General features: G+C 32.7%; 2 protein-coding genes across 2 annotated transcripts; both read left to right on the top strand.

The window, feature by feature from the left end:
* Positions 1-750: 750 nt before the first annotated feature.
* Positions 751-2434, top strand: LOC11433644 (U-box domain-containing protein 20). The gene has a single exon (XM_003616174.4). The coding sequence runs from the start codon at positions 944-946 to the stop codon at positions 2270-2272; it is 1329 nt and encodes a 442-aa protein (XP_003616222.1). The 5' UTR covers positions 751-943; the 3' UTR covers positions 2273-2434.
* Positions 2435-7349: 4915 nt separating this feature from the next.
* LOC11426681 (probable dolichyl pyrophosphate Glc1Man9GlcNAc2 alpha-1,3-glucosyltransferase) lies at positions 7350-12010 on the top strand. The gene is given in 6 exon segments (XM_024784446.2): positions 7350-7519; positions 7736-8485; positions 8487-8577; positions 9546-9752; positions 10655-10892; positions 11545-12010. Coding segments are annotated over 5 exon segments (1593 nt in total). The 5' UTR covers positions 7350-7519; positions 7736-7838; the 3' UTR covers positions 11955-12010.
* Positions 12011-16168: the final 4158 nt, after the last annotated feature.

Here is a 16168-nt window from a genome sequence, read left to right on the forward strand (position 1 = left end):
AAAACGACCCGCCAACAATATCATCACCCTCACGCGAGAATGTCTCACATGTTTGTGCTTGCACCATCCTAAATTACTAATAGAAAACGTTTGATTACTATATTATCTAAAAGACTTACGATACAAGGAACCAACACTAAATCTCATTACCACTCTCCAACTAATCAAATCAGGGCTTTCAAACAGTTAATTTTAAAAATAAATCACCGCTGAGCACTTGTTTAGTAGAGACAGACTGTAGAGTATACCCCTGATATGAATCACCGTTTAAGTTGTATAATGTAACGTTGATTTGAACAAATAAAAAAGAAAGCACCGTAACACCGACCAAACCATGCATGTTTCCTTTCCTACGCGAATGAATGGTAGAAAAACGCACGCGTGAATGAAGTTGGCAACGCGCACTAGTAGTAATAGTGCAAGTACAACTACTACTACAAAACAAAACCCACACAACATGACCATGCAAATCTATACCAGATCAGCACACCACCGACCAGTTGACTCATTCATTCCCATCACGCTAGCTGTTCAAACATTCAACCCTCTCTTACAGTCTTACTACGACAACTACTCCTACTTCCCCTCCAAGTTAAATTTAATTTAATAACCCTTTATCTTTATTTCAAAATTATACCTCTATTTCTCTCTTTCAACGTTCAACGTTCAAACCACACGTTAACAAAACCAAAAAAATAACACTTAATAAACCCTTTATCATATTCATTTTTTCTCTTGTTTGAAACATTCTCAATAAACTATTCCTCTCTTCTTAGTCTTACTTTGCTCCCTTTGACCCCGTGTGTCAAACAAGACAACCCTCTTTTAACTCTCCATTTCTATATATTAACAACTCATTTTCCTTCATCATTCATCATACTCACAATAACAAAAACAACAACAACAATAACAAACGATCAAAAACATCATCAAAAACCACAAAATGGTTTTATCATGGACAAAAGGTAGTAGGGTTTTCCGTCGTGCAAGAAAAGGAAAAGAGTTACTATCAAATTCATGCAACGATTTACAAGTGGAGATAGCAATTCCAACTCATTTTCGTTGTCCAGTAACACTAGACTTAATGAAAGACCCCGTTACACTTTCAACCGGCATAACCTACGACAGAGACAGCATCGAAAAATGGTTTGAATCAGGTAACAACTCATGTCCGGTTACAAAAACAGAGTTAACATCCTTTGACATCGTACCAAATCACTCTCTACGTAGAATGATTCAAGATTGGTGTGTTCAACACCGTTCCTATGGCGTCGAAAGAATCCCAACTCCACGTATTCCAGTAACTCGTTATGAAGTTACTGATACGTGTAGTAGGATTCTTTCGGCAGCGCAACAAGGAGATGAGAGCAAGTGTTTTGAATTGGTGAGAAAGATAAAGGGTTGGGGAAAAGAGAGTGAGAGGAACAAGAAGGTTATAGTTTCAAATGGTGTTTCTCTTGTTCTTGCTAAGGTTTTTGATTCTTTCTCACGTGGTTTGATTGAGAAGAACGTTGTTCTTTTGGAAGAGATTTTGGAAGTGCTGACATGGATGCGTCCTCTTTCTGAAGAGAGTAGATTTGTCTTTTTGGGATCTTCAAATTCTTTGAGTTGTTTGGTTTGGTTCTTAAATGATCAACAAAAAATTTCAACCAGGCAAAATGCTTCTTTGTTGCTTAAGGAAATGAATGTTGAGTCATTGGCAAAAATTGAAGGGATTGTTGAATCTTTGGTCAACATGGTTAAGGTTAATGTTGAGATTGGGAGTGCTTCTACAAAAGCATGTTTATCAACAATTTTTCATTTGGTTTACTCATCAAAGAGTAAAAAAGTGATTTTGGAGAGGTTTGTTGAATTGGGTTTGGTTTCAATTTTATTGGAGATTCTTGTTGATGCTGAAAAAGGAGTTTGTGAGAAAGCTTTAGGTGTGTTGAATTGTCTTTGTGATAGTAAAAATGGGGTGCAAATAGCAAAGTCAAATGCTTTGACTTTGCCTCTTGTTATTAAGAAGCTTTTGAGGGTTTCTGAATTGAGTTCTAGTTTTGTTGTTTCTATTGTTTACAAGATTTGTGACAAGGCTGAGGAAGGTATTTTGATTGAGGCAATTCAACTTGGGATGTTTCAGAAACTACTTGTTTTGTTGCAAGTAGGTTGTGCTGAGAGTACCAAGGAGAAAGCTACTGAATTGTTGAAATTGTTGAACGGTTATAAAAGCAAAGCAGAGTGTGTTGATTCATCATCATTGGATTTCACACACCTTAAGAAGCCATTCTAATTTATCTATAAGGACTAAAGATGACATTAGATTTCCCTTTTGTTTTTCTTTTTTTGTATATTGTCTTAAACAGAATATACTCTTGTACAAAGTTACACAGTCACATATACAAGGACACAAATTGTGTCTCCAACATTCAATTGAACTTTTACATTTCAATTATTTTTATGGAAGTTTTGATTTGATTCATACAGATTGTGACAATTTTTTATGCTTATCCTTTCCTATAAACAATGCTTGCCGATTTGGTTTATATTTGTACACATTTCATTCACACATTAATCTTTACACCATATTAAAAAACCGTCAAATTCGTTTATGTCATTGTAAGTCACTCTCAAATTAACCTATAACTCTGCTAATATTTCAAAATAGTTTTTGTTTTCACCAATTGTTTCTCGGTCATATCCCTCCATTAATATTCGTCATGTAACAAAAATATAAAGACAATGATCTAACTTAGAAACGTTTGATAAAGACAAGATTAATTTAAAATATTTTGAGTACTATTTGAGATTGAATGACTTTCTTTTAAAAAGAAACTATATTTGGGACTTTTATCTTGTAAGTACCAAATTGTCTCTTTATAACTATTACACTCTCTAATTTTAAATATAAAAGCCAATATATCAATAAAATTTAATGTGTTTGGTCCTATCGCAGGAAAAATTCAATTGTCTATTTTTATTTTTTCTTAGAGACCTAATAATTATTTCTTTTTATAGGATGGTTTAGGTAGAGACCAAATTGTCTTTTTTTTTTATGGACTAAAAGTAACCTATATTTTTCTTAGGGACTAAATTGGACTTTGCAATTTTTTCTGAGGGTCTACAATAAGTCTTTGACTATAAATTATAAATTTGCATTGATTTTTTTTCCGTTGGCTATTGATAAATATGAGAGCCTGGACATCAATATTGAGATTAATGGGTAGACATCCAAAAACCTGATATTGTTGGAGGAACATATAAAACCATGGGATATATGTTTCTCTGTTTTTTAGAGTGAGTGAATGTGGAAACAAGTTAGCTAATGAGTTTTTGATTCTCCTTCTTTACATAGCAAAAGATTAACCGTGGGTGATTTCTATTAATAAACCACCCAAACATACACACATATCAATTGAGCTTACTTTCCTTCAATTTCATGTACTTGCAATGCTCTCCCAATCATTTTGAGTGTTTGTAATTTTTTTTTTAAATTCAAACATCTTCATTAGATAATAGAAGTGTTACAGACAGTAGGAATTGCAATAACAGGAAAAGCATATCCATTCCATGACTTACAACCAACTTGCATAACATAGCCAACAAACCTATATGCTAATCCATTTAAATCTCTAGAAACAATTAACTGACACACTATTAAATTCATTCATAAGTACCTTACAATCTAGAAATATCAAAGCAATACAAGCAAGTGAATTTGACCCTCTACAACACTCAACAACAGCAAGAGCATCATATTGAATAATGATGTCCTGAAGGCCTCTTTCCTTAGCTAAATTGAGACACCATCGAATGGCTAATGTTTCTGCCATGACAGGATCTGTTATCAGCTCCTCTTTCTTGCAAGTTGAGAAAAAGATGTTATCTGGAGCAACCTTAAACACGCAGCCATAAGTGGTGTATCCCTTCAGAAATTTTTTATTTATCATGACTCACTTCAATTTTTATTTATTTCAGGTCAAATAATCTAGTGGTTAAAAATTCACTTATAAGATGAATAAATGAAAAATACAAAGTTCAAATTTCAACTCCTATATATTGAATACAATATCCATACCAATCAGGGGGCGAAACTAAGAAGAACCATGGGGTAGCATTGGCTACCCCAAATTTTTTTATTTTATTTGAATAAATAAGTATAATTTATATTTAACTATCCCAAAAATATATATTTAGCTACCTCAACTAAGTTTATTTGTCATAAGTTAACTTGATAGATTTATTTCATCTTATTTTTTAGAGTTTATGTTATTTTAGCAACTACAAAGAGAATTTTGTTAGCAAGAAAACATAAAATAGAGAATATATTTCTTGCAAATTACTTGTTGCTTACAATTAAAAAGAAACCGTTTATATTTGACCCCCTCGTAAAAAAGTTGCTAGGTTCGCCGCTGCTATCAATGATGTTGTCCTCGATTCTTTTGTGTTAACTATCTAATATCACATTCTATTTTAGGCTACACATTAGATTTAGACTAACTATTTATAACATGCTTGTAGGAGAATATAACTAAAAGATAATTGATATTTATAGCGACAAATTGCCAAGCGAAAATTTCACGATGGTCAATTTGTTAAATACCTTTCCTAAATTATAACCACATCCTCCCTTGATTTCCGGTCAAGAAGCAATTTAATTGGCCGGCACCTTTTCGTGATCAGCTCGGGATAATATTCATTGAGATGTATAGCAATGCTCTAACTAAAATGACACCGGATGAAAATTAACAAGTTCTCCCAAATTACTTGGTGGTAACATTCCCTAGCATAACTGCTATTGTTGATAACGATGTTGTTGTTGCATTTTTTATTTTTCTAAACGATCATAGCTGAACATAGTCACGCAAACAAATCAGTAAAATATATTTAAGTTGAATTCATTACTCTAAGTTCAAAAGTACACGTCCACAAAACATAGTTTTAATAAAACAGTAATGCTATATCTCGTGTAGACAATTCACGAGAAGTGTTGGAAAATTTATTGAATAGTTTGCGTTTAGTCCATGCATATATTTGGTCTTGATAACAACCATTTTCCTACTTTTTTTGGTTAAAAATTTTCACTCAAGTATGAGCTTTGGCTTTGGTGTATGTGTGTATGAAGCACTATGATAGAGGAGTGAGATATCATAAGAGTGATGGTTAAGTTTACGTGGGTGCTTGCAAGAATTTCCTAAAGAGTATTGGCTTTGAGATTAGCTGCACTAGGTAACCGATCTACTTGCTCAATGTTTTGACTTGCCAGAGTCAAATTCAGGATCGTATCTGAGGCAAGAGTAGGAGGGTGATCGTCCTAGACCCCAAAATATAAGTTTAAAATTTGGACCTCAAAATATAAAATTAAGGGTTCATTAAGTAAAAAAAATATTACAGAATGCTAAAACTATATACATTTTAATTGAAAAATGACATATTAGGGAATTGAATATCGCATTTCCTAACGTAATAAAAACTATCATCTTCAAGAAAATTATTTTCACACTTTAGAAATTCATTCTTTTTTTGATATATACTTATCAGTTAAAGCCTAAATTGTAGGTTTATGCGTAAGCCACCTGAATCTTATAAATGACTCTAGTCAAATTCGATAAGTTTAATTGCTCTCTAATTTTTAATAAATACTAAAATTTCTCCCTTACATTTTCAAATTAAAAAACCACTCGAGGGAACAACTTACCAATAAAAAATTGGGTCCGCCTACTAAAATACACAAATAGATTAATTTAAAGCATGAATTTGATGATAACCATACTAAACAAATTATGATTCCAGAAATGTAGTAATTTATAATTGTTTTATTCCCAATAATAACAGATGAGAGAATTGAGCTCATTAAACATATATGATATGGTAATATAATATATTTCCACTTGCAAGCATGGAGTAAAAGCGTTGTCGCTCTCATAACTAAACTAAATTGAATATATTTCTACTCTGTTAAAATAAGAATCACATAATGATACAATCAACATTATTTTTGCTAGAAAAATAACTTTAGCTACATCTATGATGATGGGCTAGGTGAAGGTGAATCAGGCGATTCAGCAGGTGAATTTGGTGATTCAAGAGGCGAATTGGACGATCTAGGATGAGAATTTCGCGATTCAGACGGTGAACTTGGTGATGCTGGAGGCAAAGTGGGTGATTCAGGAGGTGAGCTTGGTGATTCTTGAGGTGGACTAGACATTTTAGGATTTGGAGGTGTACTTGGTGTATCCGGCCATTCAAGTATGTCGGGCCATCCAGGAATAATTGGAATATCGGGCCATCCAGGTATGATTGGAATATCGGGCCATCCATGTATGTCTTGACAAGGATGAATTAATTACAAATTTTTAAAGCATAAAAAACTATAAAAAAATGGAAAATTTCGACATAAAAATTGAATTATGAATTTATTAAACAATTCATAATTAATTTTTCTCTCGTTTAAAAACTTTAAAATTTAATGGTGTAGGTCCTTATGATGTTATAAACATGATAAAAAAAAAATTAGAGAATGAAACTTGACCCATAAGTATATGCTTACTCGAAATAAAATTTCAATTTTCCATGTTTTAGTTGAAAAATCAAAATATATCGAGGCATAGTAAGTAGGGGTGGGAACAAGTTAGGCCTACGATGGCCTACGACATAGCCTATTTAAAGCCTAGATCAACCCAACTCGTTTAATAAAAAGGTTAGACTAAAACTTTTTTACGAAGTCTATTTAATTAAATAGGCGAGGCTAAAGCTTACAAAAAAGCCTATTAAACCCGTTTGGCCGACTTATTAAGCATTTTATCTATAATATACTTCCATTATTGACATTGTTGAAGTTTTTTCTCAAACCTAAGCCTTCATATGATTTGGTTATTTAGTAGCATACGTATTAGTGTGATTAGGGTTGTGTAAGATTTTGTTATTTAATAACAGACCTATTTATGTGTGTTTAGGCCTTCATGAGTTTTACCTATTTAGTAGTATGCTTATAGATATTGTTAGACTGTAGTGTAAAATAAACTTTTAAATAAGCTTTTATGCTTCATCAAACCTTTAAAAAGGTCAGACAAAATTTAAAAAATGAATATATGATAGATAATAGGCATACAAAATCTGGTCCGACCTATATTATTTTCACTCATAACAACATTAAGAATGCTACAAAAAAAACTCAAAATTCCGTTTCTAGATAGAAATTTTCTTCCTTCTTGAAATCTTTTAATTTTATGCCAATATTAAATTTTTCAACTAAGAATCATTTTTTCAGTTTTCATACACTTCCCTCTCTCTCTCTCCTCCTCCTCCTCAAAGAACTTCACCGTCACCATCCATCGCCTCTCTCTCTCTCTCTCTCTCTCACAACTTTTTTGATATCCATCGCCCTCCCTCGCCGTCGCCGGAGACTCTTCTGAATCAGGGTTTAAATTGGGGTTTAATGGTCAGCCCCTTCCTATACGAAAGTTGGATCGGAGACACTGTCTGACCTCAACTAACCGCCGGAAATTTCGCCGGAGTTGGTCATCGGCCTCCAGAAACTGTAAGAATTCCTTCACATTTTCTTCTGTAGCGCGCGAATCAATGGTCTAATTGTGTTACTAATAGATATGAATCAATCCTCAATACATGTAATTTACTTACTTTTACATATTCCAATCAATGGTTCCGAAACATTTATCTTTCTGTTACAATGAATGAAGAACTAATTTATCTCTGTATGAAAATGTCACATCAATTTGAGTTTTATTTTTGTCAGGGACGTGCCCCAGAAAATTCTGAAGGATCAAATTGGGTTAACTTTTCATTAACTATATAAAAACGGTATTGTTGAGTTTCTTCGTTAAATACAACATTCCAGCATGGGAAAAGAGAAATTAAGCTTCAAAGAACTCGACGACTCTAGTGGCCCCAAAACAACTCTCTGGTGGTTTTTTCTGTTAGCTGCCTGTATAAAAGTTCTCCTTTTTCCGTCTTACCGTAGTACAGACTTTGAGGTGCACCGCAATTGGCTGGCATTGACACATTCACTCCCTCTTTCACAGTGGTACTTTGACGAGACCAGTCCATGGACTCTAGATTACCCGCCATTCTTTGCATATTTCGAACACTTTCTATCCATTTTTGCTCATCTTGTTGATCCTAAAATAGTGCACCTTCAGGAGGGTTTGAATTATAGCTCCAATACAGTGGTTTATTTCCAAAGATTTACTGTAATACTTTCTGATTTGTGTCTTCTTTATGGGGTTTATAGAATTACTAGGAAATTGGATTCGAGAAAGCAAAAGTTGATTTGGTCATTGGTTATTTGGTCACCGATGCTTTTAATTGTGGACCATGTGCATTTCCAATACAATGGATTTCTCATTGGGATTTTGTTGATTTCACTTTCGTATTTGGAGGAAGGAAGGGATTTGTTAGGTGGATTTGTTTTTGCTGTTCTTCTGTGCTTTAAACATTTATTTGCAGTGGCAGCGCCTGTGTATTTTATTTATTTGTTGAGGCACTATCGTAAAAGGCTTTAGTCGACTCTTGATTATGGGAGGTTTGGTTGCAGTGGTGTTTGCATCTGCATTCGGGCCGTTTTTCCACCTTGGACAGGTAAATATTTTTAGGTTACTTCATCTTTGCTCATTAATGTGCTCATATTTGATGTTGTTCCCCCCTTGCTTGTAAATACGTTCGCTAAATTGATGGCTATTATCTGAAATAAGCTTTATAGGAATTTTAGTGGTTTTCTTGATTACCATACTTTGTTTTGTGGATATCGGGTATGTAGGACGACAACCTCTGCATGTTCTGATGAGCAAAATTTGAAATTAAAAATGAAGCCCTATGGGAAATGATATGGTGGATGAATGTTAAGGAACATTAAGTTACATCATGGCACTTCGTAGTTACATGATTCAAGACTATGTCATGCCAAAACAGGCCCTACTCAATGGGAATAAGGCTTATTGATGTTCAAATACTATGTTATTACTCAATTATTCATATTCATATTCTATTAATAAGACTGGGTTTGTACTGGCAGTACTAGTGCCTGACCTGATTTCAAGTATAAATAGGAATATTAGTTTATGCTATTGTATTACATTGAAACCAATCAATCACATATTCATTACCATTATCCATTTTTCTCCCATTTATTGGTCACTTACTTCGCATTCGAACCCTGCAAGTTCAGCAGTTTTCACTAAGGTCTCTTGTGAATGTGTGGGAATTGGGATATAACACAACATTTGATTGTTAACCACAGAAATAAATGTTCGAAGATATGAAAGTTGTTTGGGGTAAAATCATAACTGTAAGCACTTCCAATTAGCCATAACAAGAAACCTAAATTAAATAACCTTGGGAGTTATGTATCCAGATAAGATTAGTGCATTACAAAGTGTTATACTATCTTTTCTCTAGTTTTCCAATTGTGAACAACCGACTTTGCATGCTCATGTGTGATTGAATGACATTTATCCCTCGTTAAATTCTTGTATTACTTCATTTCACCGAGTAAAAGTGAATAATTTCATATACTCATTTTTTTGGATCATTCAAATTATGAATTGCAGATACAACAAGTCATACAACGATTGTTTCCATTTGGCAGGGGGCTTTGCCATGCATACTGGGCCCCAAATTTTTGGGTGTTCTACATCATGTCAGACAAAGGACTCGCCTTTATACTCAGAAAACTTGGGTTTAATATCCAGACACCAGCAGCTTCATTCACTGCAGGGCTAGTAGGTGATTCCTCACCTTTTAGCGTTCTACCTCGGGTAAGTTTTACGTTCATGTTTTTCTGTTCTCTGAATAAATTTGTTAGTTGCTAAATAGAGAAAAAAGCACACAAGGGATTATTATCACCTATGTTAAACTGATCCCATTCTTGCAATAGAATAGAATACATAATTTGAATGCCTTATTTGCTGCCTGCTTTTCATTAGTATTAGGAGAACGCTGTTGTTATATTTAATCACTTCAAGATTGTAATCATGCACCATGACCATGTCATACAGATTGAATTTTTTTATCTTGTTGAAAAGTATAACTGATTTACAGATTGACCCTCATCTCATTTTCTAAGAATAGAAATATAGATTTATAAATGTAAATTGTCACATCGCAGCCGAAAGTTGGTAACTCAAAATAGCTACAGTTCAACATCAAAGTATGACATTCGTGAAACATTATAATTGGTGGTAGTTGAACGCATAATTTTAGTTCATTTTACGTACTCTAAGCTAGCCGTTGCAACACCTGAGATGTTGCTGTTCAATTGTTGTTAGTTACTGAGCTTGATCATTGGTTGTTCATATTGACCAAAAATAGAAACATTGATAAAAAAATATAAGAGCAAACTCTCAATTTTGCACCCAACAAAATCGAGACGTTATAAATATAAATGTTCAAATGACAGGCAGAACTTGGTAGCTCAAAATGGACATCAGGCTTATGTTAAATATTACATTATAATAGGTAGTAGAATGCATAATATTATCTTTTACATTTTACACATTTTTGGCCAGCTGTTGCGACTTCCCAGATGTATTCAATTGACATCTGCAACTGAGCTTGATAACTGGTTAATGTCTGTGTTTAGTTTTAAGTTTTAACACTTCGCTTTTTGTCATTCAAATGTTTCATTAAAATATTCACTTTCTTGTAAACTAATATGCAGATCACTCCATCCGTGACATTTATAATGGTTCTGCTTGCCTTATCTCCTTGTCTTTTCAAGGCTTGGAAGAATCCACAGCCACAAAAGATTACTAGATGGATATCATATGCGTATACCTGTGGTTTTCTTTTTGGGTGGCATGTGCATGAGAAGGCATCACTCCATTTTGTAATTCCACTCGCCTTTGTTGCAGCACAAACCCCGGAGGATGCAAAGCATTACTTTTTGTTGTCAATAGGTATGCTGTTAATGCTCGTTAATTTGTTTGCTAACTTATGAGGTTTTCTTTTTCTTCAGTTTTTTTTCTTTAATATGAAAGTAACATGAACAAAAGCATGTCATTTATGCCCTAAGCTTTCTTATTCCCATTGGTAATTTCATTGATAATTTTATCGAAAATGAGGTCCATAACCAAATTATTAAAATAAAGTTTGGAGTCTTAACTTGGCAATTTTTATGGTTAGATTCTTATTTTTATTTTTGGGTTGCTCTATGACCATCTTTCTACTAAAGTTTTATCGGATGATTCCTATTATTTGGTTGCTATGTGACCATCTTTCCTTATGATCTTATTAAAGTGAACTTCACACAGGGATATTGATTGCTTGGTGAAGAGGGTCAATTACTATCTCTTTTTGTAATGTCTGAGTTTGAGTTGGTTCTGATCTTGCACTCCTGATAATAACTTATAATTTACTTGGATAAAACTCTATCGGAGTGAACTTGTCTGTAAAGTAGATTGATCAAGAATAATAAAAGATTAAAGAAAACCAAGAAGCAATACTTTTCAGTTGCCGATTAATATTTGTTATGATGAGTGAGAATGTTTATGGATGCAAAAAAGAAGCAGAAGTTTCTAATCATTTTTTTTGGATATGTTGTGTGTGCAGTATCCTGCTATTCTCTTTTTCCGCTACTCTTTGAGGCACAGGAGTATCCTATCAAAATTCTGTTGTTGCTTCTTCACTCCATTTTGATGTGGTCTGGCTTTTCAGCACAGTTTTACGACAGTGCCGAAACAGGAGTGTCGACTGCTCACACAAAGAAAAAAGCTGGCCAATTTGAATCTAAAGGTAGTTTAAGTGCAGATGTGAGGAATAATGGTTTTGTTATTGGCTTGATAGAGAAGATATATCTGGTTGGTCTTGTAGTTGTAGAGATATGGGGCCAAGTTTTACACCCTCTGCTTTTGGGTGATAAGCTTGCATTTCTTCCCCTTATGTTGATCTCTGTATACTGTGCTTTGGGGATCATGTACTCTTGGATATGGCAGTTAAGATCCATAGTTAAATCTCATTAACTTTTTGTCTGTCTGTGGTCATATTAAATTTTCTATTTATGGACTTTTTATAAGTAGAATTTCAAGTAATTTTCTGTGATCATATGCTGCCTCTGCCTCAAGTTCTATGGAATTATACTACAGCTAGACATATAATTAGGTTATGCCTATATTCCTACTATAATGTTGGCATTACTGGCAAAACGGGATAAAGCTTTGCATATCAGCTGAATAAGTTTGAATCCTTCTGCTGGGTCAACAATTCTGTCTGGAATGTGTATGCAAACACACAATGAGTAGTTTCTGTAGAGAGATTTTCTTGAAAGTGTACCTTTTGTGTGAATTTGATCTGTTGGCGGATAATCTTAAAATAAATCAATCAAATTATTGTATTTCCATTTTTCATTTTTAACAGAAACAAGGTTAACAGAGGTGACAATGGTCAATGAATCTATTGCATTGCATTATAATCGTGCAAAGTTATCATTTAACAACCATAGTTAAAAATCCTGACCTAAATTATAAATTATAATGAGATACGTTAGCACTACCTCACATTATAGCCTATGTAGAATTGAGTGACACCACAAAAATGTACAGATAAGGAAAAATGATCACTTGATAATTCTTGAAAGGATATAACTGGAAATTGTATTCTCAACAAGAATGAACGGTCAATATTATCTCTGCTCTATGAAGAAAAGAAATACACAGCATCTTCGCTGAAAAACATTCTATGGCCGTCGCCACCTATTTGTTAAAGGTGAATGAGATTTTGGAATGAAGGACTCAAATTTCTCAAAAGACCATTTTATGTCTCAAAAGAAATTACGCTTGTTTGTTTTTTATGTTTTATGTTTTTGTTTTTTGTTTTAATAACAATAGCAATGAAGGTGTGTCTCTTAGTATTATAGTCAGGAGGATAGGATTGGGGTGTACCCAAAAAAATTATTTTATTTTATTTTTTGGTCGAAAAAAATATATATATTTTTTTTTAGGGAAAATATATTTTGTTTTAATAAGTAGGTAAAAGCAAGGTTGTCAAAACTGAACCGGACCGGCCAGTTCAACCGATTGGACCAGGAACCGGACCTATGTCCGGTCCGAGTCACGGCTAAAACCGCCCTGGCAAAAAACCGGTAAACCGGACAAAAACTGGGAAAACCACTAAAAACCAAAGGTCCAACGGTTTTGGCCGGCTCAGACTATTTCTTTGCTTTTTTGCAACAAAAAACAAAACTTTAAACTATTTTGTTTTAAATAGGATATTTTTTTAAAATATATCCAAGCAAAACTACTGTTCCAAACGTCCAATCTAGGTGGAACTTTTGCTCTATACCTGAAGCCCTGAATCTACTTTTATAACCAAAGTTTAAGAATCTAGTTTGAAATTCTTCGATGTGGGACTTATTGTGTTGTTGTGTTTACATCATCCAACATCAGTAGTTTTTCACTCTTCCTAATGCATTCACGTCACAAACAGACACACACTATAATTTTGGCTCTTGATTATCTTCAATTAGACTATGATCAAGAAATAAAATATTCATTCCACTTCATTTAGAAAAAATACATACTTCATTCCACAGATATATCATTTCTTAAGTAATATATTCATCCTTTTTTTGGTATCAACTAATCTATCCATCTAACACTAAATAATGTAAGCATGATTCCTGCTATATATATATATATATATATATATATATGTTATGTGGGAAAATGTATAATAAATTTTTTTGGATTTATGAAATAAGAGTTTGGATACAAAAAGTTTTTTATATATTTATCAACACTTTATATATAATATTTTAAATAAAAATGTATATTTTACAAAACCGGTTGAACCCCGGTTCGACTCCGATCGAACCTTCAAACCCTGAACCCAAACCTACATCGGTTCGATGTCCGGTCCGGTTTTAATTACCTTGGGTAAAAGTTTTATTTGATCACCCTAGTAATATGTATATTTTGCTATCTCAAATAAGTATTTTTTTTTGGGTAAAATATTAGTAGAAACAATAAAATCAAAACATTATCAATTGATTGTTAAATTTATTTTCATTTTATTTTGACACTTTCAATCTCTTCAATAAATATTTTAACTTTTAAGATAAATTAATTAATTTGTAAAAAAAAAAAAGATAAATTAATTTGGCCCCCTCGTAATAGTTTTTTAAAAAAAAGATCCATAGCTTTGAAGAGAGATGTAACACGCACATTTTTAAAATTGATGATATTGATTAATTATTTATACATAAAACTAGGAGGGAGTAATAAAAATGGAGTTATCAATTAGTTTTAAGGAATGAAGATGAAGATGGAAAGTACAAAGTAAGAGGGAAAAGAGTAGTACTACTACTACTACTAGTAGTATACAATACAAGGAATGATGATGACACTATTATAATAAGGGATGATATTACGTAGATGTCCAATTGGGAGGTGACCAGTTCTGACGGTCAATACCAATAGTTGGTGGTCAACAACGATGTTAGCAGTTGCTAGCTATGGTACTTTCAAGTTTCAACCGTTGATTAGAACCAGGCTTTGGCTTTGGCGTGGCTGAGTTTTGATTACAATGTCACATTGTATACTGGAAATAATACAGGGTTAGTGCAACCAACCATTGAATAAGAAAGAATTAACTGCCGAAAATGTTACCTTACTATGGTTTTCTTTTTCTTCCATTTTTGAGGATTTTGAGCGTTAGAAATTGTTTTTCTTTTTAAAGTCAATGTGTCATTAATATAGAATCACTTAGAATGTCACATGTTCATTGTATTATATGATCACAACCTATGATGATTGAAGTTAAGGGAAGAACCATTTTGATTGACACATTTTGATTTTAGAGATGCATTTGCGAATTAGTGAAAATCATTGACTAGTTTAGAGAATACTCACAATTTCATGTAGAAATTTGCCTCTCCACTTCAATAAGAATATCCATCATTCAAACATATCACAAACTATTATAATTGAATCTTAAAATCAATTAAGTATATATGCTACCTATCTCTAATTTTTATTTTTAAATTTATTAAATAATTGATGTATTTAGTCTATTTTATTGTGAGTCATGTTATTTTAACATGATATGAGGTCATTGTGCAGTCTTTGGCTTATAACAGAACAAAAAGCAAAACAGATACTCCCCGATTAGGCCAAACGGTTTTTCTTTGCAATCCGCATGGCATGATATGCATATCTATACGGTAACCAAACATGTCATGTCCTTCATATGTTCATCACATACAATAATGTACACACAAATAATTAATTATTCCAATCATTACTCATTAATTGTCACACACACACACTCAAGATATTTTTCTAACAAATGGCATGAATTCGATTCCAACTTAAAAATACAACCCTGTTAAATTTCTCCCTCTTATATGGACCAATATTAGCTGCATGCCAATTTCATGGCTTTTCTCCGGCCAAACTAAACCTCTGACACCGGCGACCGGACATTTTTTTTTCTCATTTGTATCCCAAAAACAAATAGAAAAGACGTTAAATTTTTTTGCGATATACATAATGTGTGTGTTTATATATTAATTCATAGTATCTGTTATGCAATTTCTTTATGAAGAAAAACAAATATACTATGCAAATACATAAGATCGTCCATTAGTACTACCATATGTTCTCAATTTTAATATATCATAAAAATCAAGGCTGATTCATGGGTTAAAAGCATATCTAAATAAAATCTTATCTAAAATTTTCTAAAATTTAGTAAAAATCTCATATTCTACAATTTTCTAAACTAAAATTAATAAAATCTTATCTAAAGTTAATATTTTCCAAACAAATATTAAATTGATTGACTATACTTTCAATTAAAAAGTAATATTAAAAAATTCCATTAACTAATTTAATAAATGATTTTGTATTTCAAAACGCCTAAAAAGTAAAACTTCAACAAAATTTAGTAAATTTAATAAAATAGTACATTTATATTTTTCAAAATGCCTCACATTACAATTTGTCTTAGATCTTCAAATGTGTTCTACCAACTCCGACTAAAAGCAAAAATTTGAAAGTGGAGACAAATAATCCAACTCCAAAAGTTGTAAGGATGAACATTTTGGGGTTAAGTATTAGAAGAAATCTAAGACTAAACTAGATACTCTTAATTAATTATTTATACAATCAAATAAGCATTAAAAATAAATTGGGACTAATATAATTCAACAATTATAACCATGCATATATGCTTTTGT

Source organism: Medicago truncatula, chromosome 5, assembly GCF_003473485.1.
Source record: "Medicago truncatula cultivar Jemalong A17 chromosome 5, MtrunA17r5.0-ANR, whole genome shotgun sequence".
Lineage (NCBI taxonomy): Eukaryota > Viridiplantae > Streptophyta > Magnoliopsida > Fabales > Fabaceae > Medicago > Medicago truncatula.

Excerpts from the sequence above, each read along its gene's own strand:
- LOC11433644 (XM_003616174.4), top strand. The coding sequence starts at position 944 with ATGGTTTTATCATGGACAAAAGGTAGTAGGGTTTTCCGTCGTGCAAGA.